This window comes from Chanos chanos, chromosome 1, assembly GCF_902362185.1.
Source record: "Chanos chanos chromosome 1, fChaCha1.1, whole genome shotgun sequence".
NCBI lineage: Eukaryota > Metazoa > Chordata > Actinopteri > Gonorynchiformes > Chanidae > Chanos > Chanos chanos.
This window is the reverse complement of record NC_044495.1, coordinates 31721915-31739137: the sequence shown is the minus strand read 5'-3', so window position 1 is coordinate 31739137 and position 17223 is coordinate 31721915. Positions and strand designations below refer to the sequence as shown.

Genomic DNA, 17223 nt, shown 5'->3' with positions numbered 1-17223 from the left:
CATGAGTAGTGTAATTACTTTTCAAAAGGAGTAACGATTTAAGTAATCCCATTACAATTTAAAGAAGTGATTGGTACTAATTACTTTTTTGAGTAACTATCCCCAATGATGGCAACAATGCACTTTATTGAAAAGCTTGCACTTTGAGGAGAATGCTACCAGCATAATGAACACTCTGATATATATAGAGTCTTCATTATGGGAATGTTCAGACATAGAATTGGGAGTATCTGGAGTTTCATTTCTCCAGTAGATTGTCTTGACCAGAAGAGCTGACCTCAGCCTTAACGGTTTAGTCAAGATTGATCAGACCTGTAATTCGAAGCTCCTGAATAACCAGTCCAGCTGAAAACGGAAACATGTTTTATCAGTCCAACTGATAGGAAAAATGTTCAGGTAATGTCTGCAGTTTTTCAAAGTGTGTGATGAGAAGGGCTGAATTAGCATCACTTATCAATTAAAAAGTTTGATGTTACTATGGTAACGCGTTAGAGTTGGGGTGTGCGTATGGTGAGGGGCTCACGGTTACGGCCGTTGATGATTGGCCAGGGGTTGAAGTAAGGGTAGACAGGTTCAGTGAAGTGTGCATCAGTGAAGGTGTATAAGTGTGTCATATCTCCAGCATCATAAAATGACACCTGACCCTGCCCACAGTCCAGGTATACACCTATGCGAGAAGGGGGGTGGGCCGGGGAAAGAGGCCTTTCCTCTGTGCTGGTACACGCCTCATAGCCCTGATCACTCAGAATCATTGTCCAAAATCCCTCCTCCGGACACAGGCTTAACTCCTCCTTACGATTGACAGATGCACTGGCCACACCCAGTCCCCATGCTGTTTTTCCTTCCACCTATATTGCAGAGACATTGGTGAGGTAGGCATTGTATGTCTGTGCTGGAGAGTATGTGAATTTCTTTTGTGTCTGTGTGAGGGAGTGTGTGTAAATACAGTTGTGAGTGAGTCTGTGTTTGTACAGATATATATTGACGTGTAAAATCGTATTTGTGTAGATGTATTCCTGCGTGGAATATGATACCTGTGTAGATATATGCTTGAGTGTGGGTGTTCTTGTATAGATGTGCAGTTTTGTGTAGGTTGGATGTGTAGTTGTGTGTGAGTATGCGCTTGTGTGAGTGTGTCTCACTCACCTGCACCTCCCAGTAGTGACGACCCTCTGAGAAAGCCTGAGTTCCCAGGACAATGTTGTAGAGTGTGAAACGCTCGGGGTTGTTGGGCAGGCCACGTTTGATCTCTCCCACATGCACACTGCGGCCACAAGGAGACACACACAGTCGAGGGTAGGCCGTCAAAGGGTCCAGGGTTATTGCCTCCACTCCTGTGGTCAGAGGCAACAGAAAGAAACGAGTAAGAGCTCAGTCTGTGTGTGTGTGCATGTGTGTGTGTGTGTGCGTGTGTGCGTGCGCGTGTGCGTGCGCGTGTGTGCTACCTGGCTTTATTACTGAGCTCATGTTCCTCCAAACATGGTACTGCAGTGGCCCGACAAACTCGCCCGCTGGCAAATCCACACAAACTTGCTCTGGCCGCTCAAATACACACTGTGCACTAACGAGAGAGAGAGAGAATGCTTCCTGCTCAGTCTCACTGGCAAAACAACTCTTAATTCTCCTGACTAAATACAGTCTACATCTCTGACTAAATATAGATCTCTTGCTATATGCAGTCTAGATCTCTGACTAAACATAGATCTCTAACTATATACAGTCTAGATCTCTGACTAAATATAGATCTCTAACTATATACAGGCTAGATCCCTGACTTAATATAGATCTCTTACTATGTACAGTCTACATCTCTGACTAAACATAGATCTCTAACTAAATATAGATCTCTAACTATATACAGTCAAGGTCTCTGAGAAGTTGCAAGCCTGCATGGTCTGCACCTTAAAGCATTAATGAAAACTGGGCTGGACAGGACTGCTGTAAGGAGAAAGTACACAAGTTCCAAACTCAGCAAAAACATGGAATTTATGTTTGTAATCAGGGCATTTTAATCCCATTTAATGATCACTCAGTTTCTGATCATTGCAATTAGAAACTACAGGGTCTGTTAAGTACAGTGTAAATATAAAATTACTGCACTCACAGAACGTCTGGAAAATTGAGATTTGTAGTATCAGAGAATGTGGCATGAAACTTGCTGGCAGTAGTCAGACTATTGCACAATACAGATGTAAAGCTTGAACCTTCTTTGGCTCAATAACTGTCCTCAGAGCAGAGAGATCATCTCCTGGAACACACGCTCCTGCTCTGTTCTCACACGTTGAGTCAAAGCAGATCAGATAATGTGGTATGTGCATACATGTGCATGCATGCGCAGTCACATCAGATAGTACTGGTTTATGTCTCTACTTACCTCTCTATGAAATCTGCAATTCCCTAAAAAGAGAAAAAAAAACCACTGTCAGGGCAGGGAGACTACATTTCTTTCTATCTATCTATCTATCTATCTATCTATCTATCTATCTATCTATCTATCTATTTATTCAACTGATGCCGATTCAGTTAGTTTTATCACTAAATGACAAAATTGCAAACTAGACCTGGAAAATCCTGCTCAACACCTGTGAAGTCTCCTCCCTGTCTAGTCTCTTAGTGCCATTACATAATTATCCTCTTCAAAACATCTGTTTTTTTTTCTCGGCTGAGGGCTGACTTAAAGAAAAATACTCACTATGGATATTAGTATCATGGGGATGTGTAAGTATATAAAAGCAGTGAAGGCTTGAAGGATGTAAACATGTGAATATAATATATTGTATAAAAAATAAACTATCATATAAAATTTCAACGAAAAATTATAATCCCTACTGTGTAATTGGGTCTCCCTCCTCCTTGTATTACAGTATGAGTAGCATACTTAAACAATGATAAAACACATACATATTGCGCAAGGACATATTCATTTTTGAACTCTCTCATCCGTCGATCTCTCTCTCTCTCTCTCTCTCTCTCTCTCACCGTCAGCAATGCTGGATTCTCCTCTTGCTGGAGTTTTGCATGTATGAGATTGGTATGGAGCTCCAGCTGGCTGATTTGGGAGGTGGTTTGAGTGAGCATTTCATCCAAACGCTTCAGCTTCTCTTCTTTCACTCGTCGCAAACGTGACTTCACTTCCTCTTCTTGCTGTGACAGGAAGTCTCTAAGCTGCTGAAATTCTGTGCTGATCTGCTCTTCCAGCTCATTGGCTACCTCCTAAACATAGCACAAAAGTTATGAAATAACCTCCTCATGCTTTTACTAACACATTTTCAAGACAGAAACGTTACTGGAACATTAACACATTGTAAAATATTACTTGAGCTTCTAAAAACATCCATATGTTAATATTTTGTCAGCATATAAACAACTGAACACAAAAGCAAAACAAGGATTCAGTACAGAACAGAAGCTCATTAGAAGAGAAAGGAGATGAAACATGTTTGTGCATCCCAGTGTGCCACATAGCCATGTGAATATGGGAGTGGACATAAAGGTTTGACACAATGGGACCCAAATGTAACAGACACATACAGTATCTGCTTGCAATCTGAGGTCATTGATACCTATGCAAAATAAAATTCTACTCACAAGATGTATAAGATTGCAGGGAAAAGTACATACAAGAATACAGTAACCTCATGCTAAACAGTCAAAAATGGTTATCATATTTGCTGTTTGGTTATGGTTAGTGATTTTGCTCGCTTATGTTACTGTTAACTGCTGAAGCAAACTTTTTTCACTCATACACACAGACACAGACACAGACACACACACAGGAAATTCCTCTATGAGGAGGGTTTACATACCAACCCAGAACACAACACGTAATGACAGCTCTGCACTAGCACACACACACATAACTTGGAGGTTTATGACTTATGACATTTACACACAACCCATTATAGGCCTAATATTTGTTACTTTGGTAACTGTGTGGCTGTCTGGAAATGTGACAACACTAAAATACTGACATACTAACTCTGCTGGACATTCAGCACAAAGTACAAATACAACCATCATGGAAGATCCAAATTGCACACACACACATACCTTCATATGCAGGATCCTTTCATTGGTCTGAGATAGATGCTCAGAGGCATCCTCTCTTTGTTGCTCAACTTTCTGAAGACATACAGACAACTTCTCCTAATGGATAAAATTACACACACACACACACACACACACACACAGAGAGAGAGAGAGAGAGAGAGAGAGAGAGAGAGAGTCAGTCTGGGACACACTATTCACTTTCTGTGGAATGAACAAGAAAACAAGATCAGTGTGACTACCATGACCTAAACAGAGTGATCCGCAAAAATACGCAGAGAATTTACTTGCGTGATCCAGCGAACATTAGTACAGAAGCGAGAAAAAAAAGTTGGAGATGACGGTTGAGCGCCAAATTCCACTGGAATACTTCAAAAAAACCAGTTTTTGAGAATATGGTCTCATCATGCAAACGTGAAAGCGTTTGGATTTGTGTGTGCCTCTGTTAGAGAGACAATACACATATTGTTACAAAGAAATTTCGTTATGTTAACATACTACACTATTGTGAAAAATATGTTGATCTAATGTTTCTCTTCGCTCCAGTCAGCGAATTAATCATCTTTTGCCTAGCAGGAAGGTTTTGTGTGAAAGAGGAAAGCTGAAGACAAACAACAGAATACCTTATAATTCTCGAAAGCTTCGTTGATGGGAATAAGGTTGTGATTCTTGTGGTCTCGAGACATTCCACAAACCAGACAGATTGCCACCTGATCATCCTCACAGAATAGTTTCAGCCGCTCTTCGTGCTCTGTGCACAAGTCACTCACTTCGTCGGCCGCCACATCTTGCGCGCAGGACAACATCTCTTGCGAAGGTTGCTCTTGCGCTCGCGGTGACTCCTTGGGTATCGAGTTCATCGCCCTTGCGCGTCTTACACTCTCAACGACATTACACAGAAGGGAGTTGGGCCTCAGTTTGAGCGTGCAGGTCTTCCGGCACTGTGGGCAATTAGTACTCTCCTCAGTTTTGGTCTCCCAGCACTGACTAATACATACGCGGCAGAAGTGGTGACCACATTCGAGAATGACTGGCTCGCGAAACAAATCAAGACACACTGGACACGTAAGTTCAGTGTGAAGCTCCTCCAGCGCGCTAGCCTCTGCCATCACTACTTTGACGAACAGTGAAGTGTACGGAACTACACTCAGCATGACAACTTCACACGTTTACTCCACCTACAGACATGATACAAGTCCTTCCTCCCCCTTGACAGATGGGAGTGGTTTGAGTAGGCAGCGGTGTCATTTTAAAGGCTCAAGAATGGGATGTCTGACAAGCCCAAACACAGACTCCCCAGGTATGTTGTCTCGAGGATCAGAGAACGTGGGTACGACAATTTTGAGGAAATTAGAACACACATTAAAATACCATACATTTGTCTACTCAGTTTAACTTAGACACGTGGTGTGAAGAATGGTTATGACGGTTTCACATGGGAGTGACATTTACTTTCTTGTTCATATTTCAAATCTTTTTGAGTTTCCAAAGCGATTCTAATAGTTTTTTTGAAGGTCACTGAGGTTTCTGATGCATATGCATCAGGGAAAGTGGAGAAATGCTCTTGTAGCAAGACACTTCAGAGACCATCATGAAATCAGTCAAGAACAAGGGAGACAGACCATAATAAAATGGAACAAAACAAAGAAAAAAGGAATGAAAGGATGTCAGCTGATATCCTTCTGTCATTGATACGTGTTTAAACAAATCTGTAAACCCAGCCCTTTTTCTTTAGAAATCCATACACAAATGGCTTGTTCAACTCATTAGTTCATGCACTGAATGAAATGTCACTGAAATTGGATAAAGGAAATACTCTCATCGGTGAAAATGTTTTAAAGTGTAATTCATCAAGGCTTGGGTGCAATTTGTAAAGCTGAGCAGAAAGATTTTTTTTTTAAATAAATTGATTTTTTACAGATTTAAAAATCACAGACAGCTAGAATAGGACTGTGACATGACTGTAGTTTTGATTATTCTAATTAAGTTTTGATTATTTAAGTTAAGTCTTAGACAAAATAAGTACATAAATTGTATTGGGTATCTGTTTGCCTACATATTCAGAAAGACATAGGGTATATTTAACATAAATGATTATTCTGCAAATTTTAAGTTGCTGGGCCATGTATTACACTGGTGGTTTTGACATTCAGCAGAAGTGATCCAAACGCCCTCAGGGTTTTGGAAGAGAGAAACAATTTCACAACTTTGAATATTCATGTTGTTGTATCCTGTGGACTGCAGGAATGATAGTACAGTCATGAGGACAGGAATGCCTCATTATAAGATGAAGATGATCACTCAGAAAAGCTTCTCATTTACTGGTATTTACCTTGTCCTGTAAGGCATGCAGTGGACCTCAGTCATGCTGGGGAGATTCCCTTCACATCATAATAGAGACACTAATACTCGAGTGACGTAAACTAACAGTTGATTTTTCTCTCTGGGCTTTCTTTGGTGTGCGCCACCCGCACACTGGAGGGGGTGACTCTTCTGACTGTATGACGTTTTTCCACTGAAGAGCAAACTGCCACCTTTGTACTTTGCTCAACTTTATTCACAAATGTGCCTTTTTGAGGTGTAATGAGGGGATTATGCTTTGCAACTGGACCATAGCCTCTGTCTCTGAGAAGTTTCTCTGTACTTCTCAGAGACAGAGGTGGAAAATGACGGAGTTTTTGTGCATTGCAGGGTTAATAACCACATACAAGCATTGTTTCACATTACAGTGGAGTACAGATCCATGGACTGTCACACATGGGTTGTTGGGGGCCAAGCAGGGAAGCCCATTGTGTTTCTACCCTTTCTCCATTTTCTTCTTCCTCTTTGTCCTCTTTGTCTTCTTCTTCTTCTTCCTCTTCTTCTTCTGGCTAGGGTGTCTATGGCAGCCCCTAGAACCGTATGGTAAAAAGTTGTAAAATTTGGCACACTGATTGGGGTCCCCTGATTCTTATCACCAAGCATCATGTCTGCACTTCAAGCTCTCTCCAATGGATCAAATTTGGAAGTGCGTTTATGCACGTAACTTTTAAATCATATGCCCGATTTTAAAAATGGGCTATCACTGGATTCCTTTGGTCAAGCTGAGTTCAACGCATCCCATCCCAATTTCTGCCATATTGGATTTTCCGCCATATTGAATTTTATGAAAAAGTTTAAAAATTTTTCACAGGCCACAAATTTCGTCCAATCTTCCCCAAAATTGCCAAGATGATCTTCAGACCAAACCTCACAAAAGTTATCAGATGGGCTTTTGATTTCTGAAAGCGTTCGTCTGTTACAGCCAATCGAAATGGCTGAAAATGAGCTCATATTTCAGCCACGCTTTGATGTATCGACACCAAACTCGGTGGACTGACTCAAGACTCCGCCCAAAGGGAGTCCAGAAATAATTGCCCCATTTTACACCTTGAGGGTGCTATAATAAGACATGTTTTTGCTCATTACTCTTCATATCTTTGTTCTAAAATCATGGTTGTCATTTTAAGTCATGCTTTTTTTATCCTGAGGTCTGGACATGTTGCCATTTCCTGTTCTGCCATCGTATTCGATGGCGAAGTCGTCAAACGGGCAGTGAGGTCAAAACTCAGCGATGGTTTGATGTGTAAAAAACAGAATTGGTACACGGACTCAGAACCCTATTCTTAGGAAGCACAAAAATGCTGCGTCATTTGACCACTGGGGGGCACTGTAATGAGCAAAATTGTATTTTGGCTAATAACTGTTGATGTGTTTGCCTTAAATTGCCTTAAACTGATTCACATGTGTGGTGATACAGTTGGAGGTCCCAAGGCTTAGACATGGCAACTTGTCATGTTAATCTACGTCTTGTGGCCGCCATATTGGATTTTATCTACAAAGTTTGTCCAATCTTCACCAAACTTGGCAAAGAGCCTCACAAAAGTTATCAGATGGATTTTTGATTCTCGAAGCCGTTCGTCTGTCACTGGCAAACAAATTCGGCATCGAAGCTGCCAAACAGGAACTGAGTGCATATCTCAGCAACGTTTCAATGTGTTGATACCAAATGGTATATTGACTCAGGATGTAAATCCTGAGGATGTACAAAACATTTGGTGTCATTTGGCCACTGGGAGGTGCTGCAATAAGCAAAAACACCTTTTTGCCTCTTAAGTGTTTGTGTGTTTCTCTTAACAAAAGTGATTCTTGTGTCAACTGACATAAGTCTTGCCATCAGTGCTTACAGCCAGGCTTTTAACATGATCAGATCAAATTGCCCTGCTGGAGCGCTTGGCCCCCACATCGCTGCTCGCAGCTATATTTAATTTTAGTATTATCACATGGGAGATGATTTAACACGTATGTGAACAGCTCCATGGCAGGCGGTTTTTGGTATCGCTGCGGTAGAACCCAACTGATGCGGATATATACAGTATGCAGTAGTATACAGTGTACTGTATACAGCAAGATTGTGTGTGTCCGTGCGACTAGCTCATAGGCCTTAGCCGCACTATTTGATCTGGCATGTAGACTGGTCTTTATTGATAATGTGAATGCATCATGTGACAAATGTCGAAGCAAATAGAAATATTGAAATAGCATGGGACATGGCAGCAGTAAGCAAGTTAAAAAAACAAATGGCAAACCGTGGCCTTGTCTGAAAGAAGTGTCCACCTTTGATAGTACACAGAATGATACATACAGGTTGAAGTGCCGACTTTATTTACTCCGGGATAGGGAAATAAGTGCCTTCAAGAATGTTTTAAAAATGTTTTTTTTCTTGTTTTCTTTTTTTTTTTTATCTAGGGTCATTGTTTCATGGTTGTATCATTACCCTAATTCAAGTATAATACCTGAGTACTTCAACCACCCCTGTGATCATGTGACCAAAGGGCCTGTCAGTCAAGCAAACCTTAAATAACTTGGTGCATTGATTTCGGTTCATCTACTCAATCTGGAGCCTGCACAGAGACAAACTTTTCTTAATGCCTGAGATCTCTCAGAATGCTCAGGAGTGATCCAAATGCCTTCAGGATTTTGGAAGAAATAAAGAATTTCACAACTTTTACTATTCGAGTGAAACTTTGTTGTGGGAGGTATACTAGATCTGTAAGGGAAGCCCCACAAGAATAACAAATGAGACAATTAAAAATAATAATCATTGCATTAACCTTTCTGACCAACAGATGTCAGTTGGGAGCTAGTTGTCAAACACTTTGGAAGAGTGAACCTTATTGACACAATCGCTAGAACTGTGTCAGTACTGTGAAAGCTTCGCTCTGTGTTGCTGTTTTATAGTTGTTTTAAGATAGTAAAAGCACAGCATTAATTAAAGGCTCTTTACTTGTAGAGATACATAAAAGCATATGCTTATGCTTAGGACAGTACCAGGGAGCGAAACGATGAGAAGTTCATTATTTGGTTTAAATTGTTCACTCAAACTTGAAAATCAGTGAGTTATTGGCTAGAATATGTTTATAGTCAATACAGAGAAACAGAGCAGGATAGACTAGACCTCAAAATACCTTCTGCCTTTGAAAGCAAGAATAGTAAGTGTCTTGAACAGTGAGATCTGTTGGTAACCAAGAATTGAAAATATGCATACATACATGTACATTATTCTCTTAAACACTGACATTTTCCTTTCTGTGACTTGATCTGGATTCATTACGAGGGCCCACACCTGTTCACTGTAATTCACTAAGCACTAACAACCTCACAACCTCTCTCATGCTAATTTGTGGAATATTGGTAGTAATGGAATATAGAATCATTAGACAGACACACACAGACACACACACTGCTATATATGTGTATGTATATATATATATATATATATATATATATATATGTGTGTGTGTGTGTGTGTGTGTGTGTGTGTGTGTGTGTGTGTGTAACTCTGAATATATAAATATAATTCCTGGATATATAAAGGTAATTCTGAATATATAAAAGTTAATTTATACTCAGGCATATCACAAGACAGTTGTTTTTCTTTTTTGAAATGTTGTTGTTGTTGTTGTTGTTGTTGTTGTTGTTCATCATAGGCTACTGAGTGAGCAAAACAAGTTTAACATTAGCATCAGAATAAATTTAATCAAACAAAAATGTTAATTTAAATTTGAATGACACAGTAATTTGGACTTCAGTAAGGGGCCCTTATTTTCTTGGTATTAGGACTACAGCATTCGGAGCTATTAAAAGACACACTGATGTCATTTCCAGCTGAACGTTGTCTTTATTTTCGTTTGTTGTCGGCCACACCCACGCCTTACAGAACACAGTTAACTTCCTCATAGGACGTCTTTCCCCACTTGGTGCAGACCACACCTGTCAACATTGGGCTTTGAAAATAAGGGAGATTTTCCGGCGCCCTGACTTGGGCCTTCCCACGAGCCTTATCCCTTAAAACCCTGAAATCTCCACTAGGCGACCACTTGCTTTAAATATCAACAACGATTGGATTAACTAGTTTCTACATTAACTGAGTGACTACAGTTAGGTGGTCAGTCAGTTACCTGGTTGAAGGTGAAATGCTGTGAACACCCCCTGCATTACATAAATGAAAACACCAAAGGGCATACAAATTCAGCACTTAGATGTTTAATACCAATGGGTGGGAGAGAAAGGGTGAGTGAGAGAATAGACAGGGGAGAGGGAGACTTTGTCACTCCTCTGGGTGAGAAGTGACAAGGCACATGTAGTAGACTTTGCATTCCTCAACACCTTCTGTGAGGAGGTGTATTGGTGAGCCTGACCAGTGTAGTTGATTTTACATGACATTAAACAACAAACAGTACTGTTGTCCAATACAATTCTATTTTCTATAACAATCTTTTGCACCACACTAAATACTCTTTCAGAACTGGCATTGCTATTTTTTTTGTTGTATAACGCTTGATGGGTTTGACAGACATCTGTTAGCTAATGAACAAGTTTGGTTTTGACTTCCAACAATGTAAACCTTCAACAGGAAATAGCAGCTGGTTTCCCACCGAACACATTCGTATATATTAAGCGCATTCATGAAAATTCGCCCATGTCGCCCATACCTAAATCCACCACTAGGTGTCTGACTGTTATTTAGGTCGGTTGCATTACTCTGCTTGTTGAAGTGGCAGACAGCGTACCGATTTGAGTCATGCGTGTTGTATGTGTTGATTTCTTGTGCCACTTTCTCTATCTGGTATTCATTTTACCTGCTTGGTGGTAGAGGGAATTGTTTGTTAATCATTTTTTTTATTTGTATTGATGTGGTTGTTGGTTAGAAGAGTAACATCTGACTGACATATGCATATATGGTGGTATGCCGGTCTTTGTACAGTTTAAAGCTTATAGCGTTCCGTTCCAAGGACCCACCAGGAAAAAGTAAAATGTGTGTGTGTGTGTGTGTATATATATATACACACACACTATCTATCTATCTATCTATCTATCTATCTATCTATCTATCTATCTATCTATCTATCTATCTATCTATCTATCTATCTATCTATATCTACATATAATTTATGAGCTCAGGGAAAAGGTAGTCTAACTTACTGACAATTATGGATCTTGTGACTTACATTCTTCTTGATTTTTAACAATACATCTCAAAAAATCTGGGCCGTGATGTAATTTCCAGTCATTGATTTAACAGAGATTTAATCTTGTTTTATTTTTTAGCAAACTTTATTTACTGATATACCCAGAAGACACAGAAATTTTAGTTCATGATGACTGATGAGGATAGGGAAATAGAAAGAAAAAAAAACAGACAAGGAAATGTGAATTGAAAACAAAACCAATCTTTCTACTGTAATGACCAAAGTATAAGAGTGTATTGTTTTGTTACTGTGTTTGTGAAAGGATGCAAATTTATCATTCTGTTTACCTAAAGTTTGTGGCCACTTGTCCCATATACTTTGAGCTCTTACTGGAACCAGGCCATCCAAAGCTATAAATGGTGATTGCATTTGTGTGCTATATTATGTAATGGCATCTCTCATGTGTGTGTCACAGTTGGAGCTGACCCCAGAGAGTGTCCTGGCTGCATGTTTGGGGGTGCAAGACAGTGCTGTAGGCGTGTCAGCGTCGCAGTTTAGACGACTCTTGGACGAAATCATCAGCATGAATGTTCTCGTAGACAGAGATCAACAGTCTAGTGCCGCCAGCCACTTCCACAATGAGGAGATGGCCAGGGGTCGTGACCTCATCACTGAAGGAATAGTCATCATCAGACAAAGCCTACAACAGGACAGCCCAGGAGCGGCAAGGCGGAGTCTGGGTACCATCAGTCACATTCTCCAGGTGAAGGGAGAAACTCTTACTGCATGTCCTCTTCTAAATCTCTTGTCTTTGACTTTTTTCTTTTCTTTTCTTTTTTTAAACTCAAATATGGTATTTTCTGTTTTCAGGATTTCTATAGTCATAGTAACTGGATTGATCTGGGGAACACAAACACATACGCTAATTTGTTACGGTCAGATCTCCCCCTGGAGAACCTCGCAGGTGTGTGTTTGCCTGCGTGCATGTGCTAATATATCAGTGTAGGTGTGTGTGTGTTTGTGTTTATCTAAGATGTTTTTTTTCTTTATTTTTTTCAGATACAGAAACCCAGACCTGCAGCCCTCCCAACATCATCCTGCCTGATATTCTGAGCACACAGAGACTTACCTCAGGATACCTCGTTTCCCTGGGTGTACCTCCAGGTACCCCCTAACACACACACACACACACAAATATAGACTCGCATAAGAATACTGTTTCACCGGGTTTCAACATATTGTCAGGTATCTCTCATCTCTCTCTCTCTCTCTCCCTCTCCCTCTCTGTCTCTCTCTCTCTCCAGGTAAGTGTGGCCACAGGAGTGACTCCTCTCCCGGAATCGATAAAGATTTTCCAGGAACAGACCTTCCTCCAGATGTGGCTGATCCTCATCTTGTTGCAGCAATAGCAGCAGAACGTGCAACTGAGGAACTGCTGCAGAGTATTCGCAACAGTGCAGGGGATGAAAGCTTTCTGCGGTACATAAACATAGACTTTCACTAATATGCATGCTCAGACGTATACTACTTTGTTACAACAGCACAGAGTGTGCAGCTTTTTTACTGATCCAACCTGCCACATTAACACAGAATCGATAAATATTTTCACACAATTAAGAATCACCTCTCTTTTTCTCTTTCAGGATGCTGGGCCTCACTCGTTCCTCTGTGGTGTGTTTTGTGATTGACACCACAGGGAGCATGTCAGATGACATGGCTGAGGTCAGAAACATAACAAATGAAATCATCGATAGTACCAGAGGGACACAAAATGAACCTTCACAATATATCCTGGTTGAATTCAATGATCCAGGTGTGTTGTGTGTATGTGTGTGTGTGTTTATGTATGTGTCTGTGTGTACATGTGTGTACGTGTGTGTGTTTCGTCTCTGCACAGTGTGTGTTGGTGTGTGTTTCTTAGTGACTATATTTGAAAAGTCCTGTTTCGGTTGTGTCTGTGTCTGTAGGCTTGGGGCCTGTGCACAGAACTGCAGATGTAGACGCCTTTAAGCAGATTCTGGCTGGGATCCGGGTCTCTGGGGGAGGAGACGCACCTGAGTTAAGCCTCGGTGGTCTACAGGTGTGTGCATGTTTATGGCAATTTAGTGAATTATATTCTCTTACTTAACTGAAGGAGAGTCCTTAAGATTTTTATGATGGAGTGATAAGATTATCCATACGATTATATTTTTTGGGGTGTCCATGTTTGTCCGTCTAGTTGGCCCTCACTACAGCACCTCCTTCATCTGAGATTTTTGTTTTCACTGATGCCCCAGCGAAGGACACTTACTTGGAGGGCGCGGTCCGCTCCCTGCTGGACAGCACCAAGTCAAGGGTCAGTTTGGTCTCCACAGCGTATATATTTGAAGCTTTTTTTCAGTCTGTAAATTACTGCTTCCACTAAAAAAAGCTGTGTGTAATGTGATGTTATGTGACTTCTTTCTGGTTTTTGTTGTTGTGCACTCTATATTAGCACTAATTTCAAACAGGGGGGTTATACATTATTATTATTAGACATTTTAAACTAATAACCACATGACCTATAGGGTTATATATGGCTGTTTCTTGAAAGTTACCTCTTAAACCACTTCTGTTGGGAGTAGTTTCATCTAGCAAATACTGTGCAATGTTTTCTTTCCTTCTCCATTAGTACATGTGTGTATGTGTGTGTGTGTTTCAGGTGACATTCTTCCTCACTAATCTGCTATTTAGAAGGACAAGGAGGAGTGTTGTGACAAACCCTGTCAACTCGCTGTATCAGGAACTGGCCCAAATGTCCGGTGGACTGGCCATTGAGGTTACCAAGGATACGCTATCTCAGGCCACCGGAGTCATCCTTGATTCCATCACCTCTTCACTGGTAATATAAACACACGTACACTGTAAAAAATGATTCGATCAGTAAGTTATGTTAACATCTTTCTTTCAGTTACTTCAGCTTATAAAAATAATTTATGCATTTCAACTGAACTGTATGAATTTTCAGTGTTTCAACTCAGCAACTGAACTTAAGTTTTTAAGTTGAACCGGTGGAAATTTTTTACAGCGTACATGCCTACATGTATCTGTTTTTTTTCCTCCAATGAACTGAACAATCTTTTATTTCCCTCTTTCTCTTTCTTTAGGTGAATCTGTTACAGATTTCTAAGGATCCTGGTAGCCCTGAGAATTTCTCATTCCTGGTGGATCAATCAGTCCAAAATGTGACCATTTATATTACTGGACTGTCAGTCAGCTTCACACTGATCAGTCCCTCAGGTAATACACAAATGTACTGATGATGAAATACCTTCACACAAACAGAAAGACATACAGAAACACAAACATACACCCACTTAAGCAGTGAGTGTGTTTCCCCTCCCTCCAGGTACAACTCAGGAGAGTACGATGCTCTCTGGGCCTCTAGGAGTGGTGTCTGAGGTGGGGAATCTCCATATGGTCCATTTGACTGCACACAATCAAACAGGGCTGTGGCAAATACGCATCAATTCCGCTCGTCCATATGAAATCAGAGTCACAGGTAAACAGCAATGTGTTTAAATGTGTACTTGTGTGAGCAATATCATTGAAATGATATTGTCGACGGGTGTGAGTTATAATTCAGTCATTTCTACGAATGTTTTTTGTGTCTGTAGCGCGCAGCAGGTTGGATTTCTCGTTCCAGTTTGTTGAACTCTTCCAGGGGCCTCATCCTGGCTTTGTGGAGATAGAGGGACGACCTCCAGCAGGTAGCTCTGCCCACAACACACTCACCACATTGCCAAAACTTTCTATTACCAATTTCCTAGTGGAGTGAGAGTGTATTACTAGTTTGTTTCTTATTAATGAGTCTTTGCGTGTGTATGTGTTTGCTCAGGGGAGAATGCAACGATAGTGGTAAGGGTGACAGGTGCCGGTTCCCTGTCTGGGCTGGAGTTGTTGCTGGTTGATGTCGGCGGAGCCGTAGTTCGGAACACCACTGTGGAATCACTGGGGAGGGGGGCGTTCCTCGTCTCTGTGCCACGTATTCCAGACAGTCCCTTCAGACTACAGCTGCGGGGTGAAAATGATGGACAGCCATTTGAGCGTCAAACACCCAATCAGCTTCTAGCCTCACAGATTTCTGTGCAGGTGGGATGAAGTTTTCAATACAAAGAAAATGAGAGAAACATTTTTTTGCTGTTTGATGTTTCTACTTTTTTTTTGAGTCACATGTTAAAATATGACACATGGGTTTCTCACTCTGAACTTTGACAGATCCAGAGAACTGCCACTCTTGAACCCGGAGTTCCGTTTTCCATCCCCTTCACCGTAACAACAAGTGGAATTGTGGGTAACATGGTCATACGAGTCCAGGCTGACCGGGACTTTTTGACAGCATTCACACCAAGGTAGGCAGGGCTCATAATGGACTTCCCTTCTGGACTTTCCTTCTGTGCAGTCAGCATTATCTCTGTAGTGCTTGTGCTTGTGTATTTATGTGTTTGTATCTATTTGCTTATTGGTGTATGAAAATAATGTTTAAAAAAGGTTTGTTTTTTATGCCCTTAGTGAGGTCACACTAGATGATGCTGGCAGTGTTAATGGTTCGCTACACTTTTTGGCTCCGAGAAACACACCATTAGGCTCTGCCTCCACTGTGACCATAGAGGCAGAATCAGCTTCAAAAGGACAGTCTAACTACGCCCTGCTCCACTTGTCCGTCATCAGAAGGGTACAGAAGAACCAATCACCAGCCATTTACTCTTTCATTGATTACATCTGAGGTGCTCTCCTTATTCATTATTATATGTTTTAAATTTGTTTTCTGTCTGTGTTTTGTATAGGTCACAGACTTCACGCCACCAGTATGTCGTGTCCTAAATGTCAGTGAAGAGTGTCCCATTCCCTGCACCAATGCCACCTGGGAAATCTCTCTAGTCATGTCTGACGGTAATGGAACAGGTATTGAACGGGTTTTCACCCGCGGTGCCACTGGAAACCTCACATTAGGGGAGGACAAGGATGAAAGTGGGGCAAATATAACTGTAGTATCTTTCATCTCCTCCTGCTGTGAGGAGTCTGTGGACTTTGTTGCTGTAGATATGGCAGGTAATGCTGGAGTGTGTTCCTTCAGAATCAGGACCCCGACCACAACTACTACTACTACTACTACTACGACTACTGCCACCTCCTACTCCACTCACATGGTCAGACCCACCTCCAGCAGTGCTTACACAAGATCCTCTCTATGGGCCAGTTTGATACTGCTTGTCATGGTGTACGTAATGCTATAGTTCTGAAACGCTGCTTTAGAACACACATTCATTCACTATGAACGTCATGTACACTTGTACATACAGTTATTTCAGTCAGCCCTTCCCCTTAGGCACTGATTATTTGCATAATGTGATATGATGTTATAATTATATTTGACTTGTGATTGTACATAAGTGTTTTTTTCTTTTTTACGTTTTTACTTTTTTACTATGCAGACATTGCATTTAGTTGTACTGAATTTCAGTCAAGGGCTGGTAACTTGTACTGAAGAATAAGGAATATTGTAGTGGTTTATATTAGCCATCAACCTTCATCTGAAAACATTTCATCTACTTTGCACTGATCCCAAATTTCATTTATGAAGTTTAATTTCCTATTCATGAGGCTGCTTGGTCTCAATCCCTTGTGACTATTTGCACCCCCCCCCAATGTTAATTCAGCACATTAT

General features: G+C 40.9%; 2 protein-coding genes across 2 annotated transcripts; one reads left to right on the top strand and one right to left on the bottom strand.

Moving 5' to 3' along the window:
• Positions 1-488: 488 nt before the first annotated feature.
• On the bottom strand, positions 489-5156 carry LOC115818627 (zinc-binding protein A33-like). Its single transcript, XM_030782088.1, has 7 exons — positions 4671-5156; positions 4051-4146; positions 2980-3213; positions 2375-2397; positions 1446-1561; positions 1147-1334; positions 489-848 (listed from the first exon to the last, which is right to left on the bottom strand). The coding sequence occupies exons 1-7, from the start codon at positions 5154-5156 to the stop codon at positions 489-491; spliced, it is 1503 nt and encodes a 500-aa protein (XP_030637948.1).
• Positions 5157-10620: 5464 nt separating this feature from the next.
• LOC115818537 (von Willebrand factor A domain-containing protein 7-like) lies at positions 10621-16792 on the top strand. Its single transcript, XM_030781968.1, has 16 exons — positions 10621-10638; positions 12013-12300; positions 12408-12501; positions 12597-12701; positions 12842-13016; positions 13181-13350; positions 13505-13617; positions 13756-13872; positions 14218-14397; positions 14663-14795; positions 14905-15057; positions 15173-15265; positions 15394-15647; positions 15774-15907; positions 16068-16230; positions 16343-16792. The coding sequence occupies exons 1-16, from the start codon at positions 10621-10623 to the stop codon at positions 16790-16792; spliced, it is 2640 nt and encodes an 879-aa protein (XP_030637828.1).
• Positions 16793-17223: the final 431 nt, after the last annotated feature.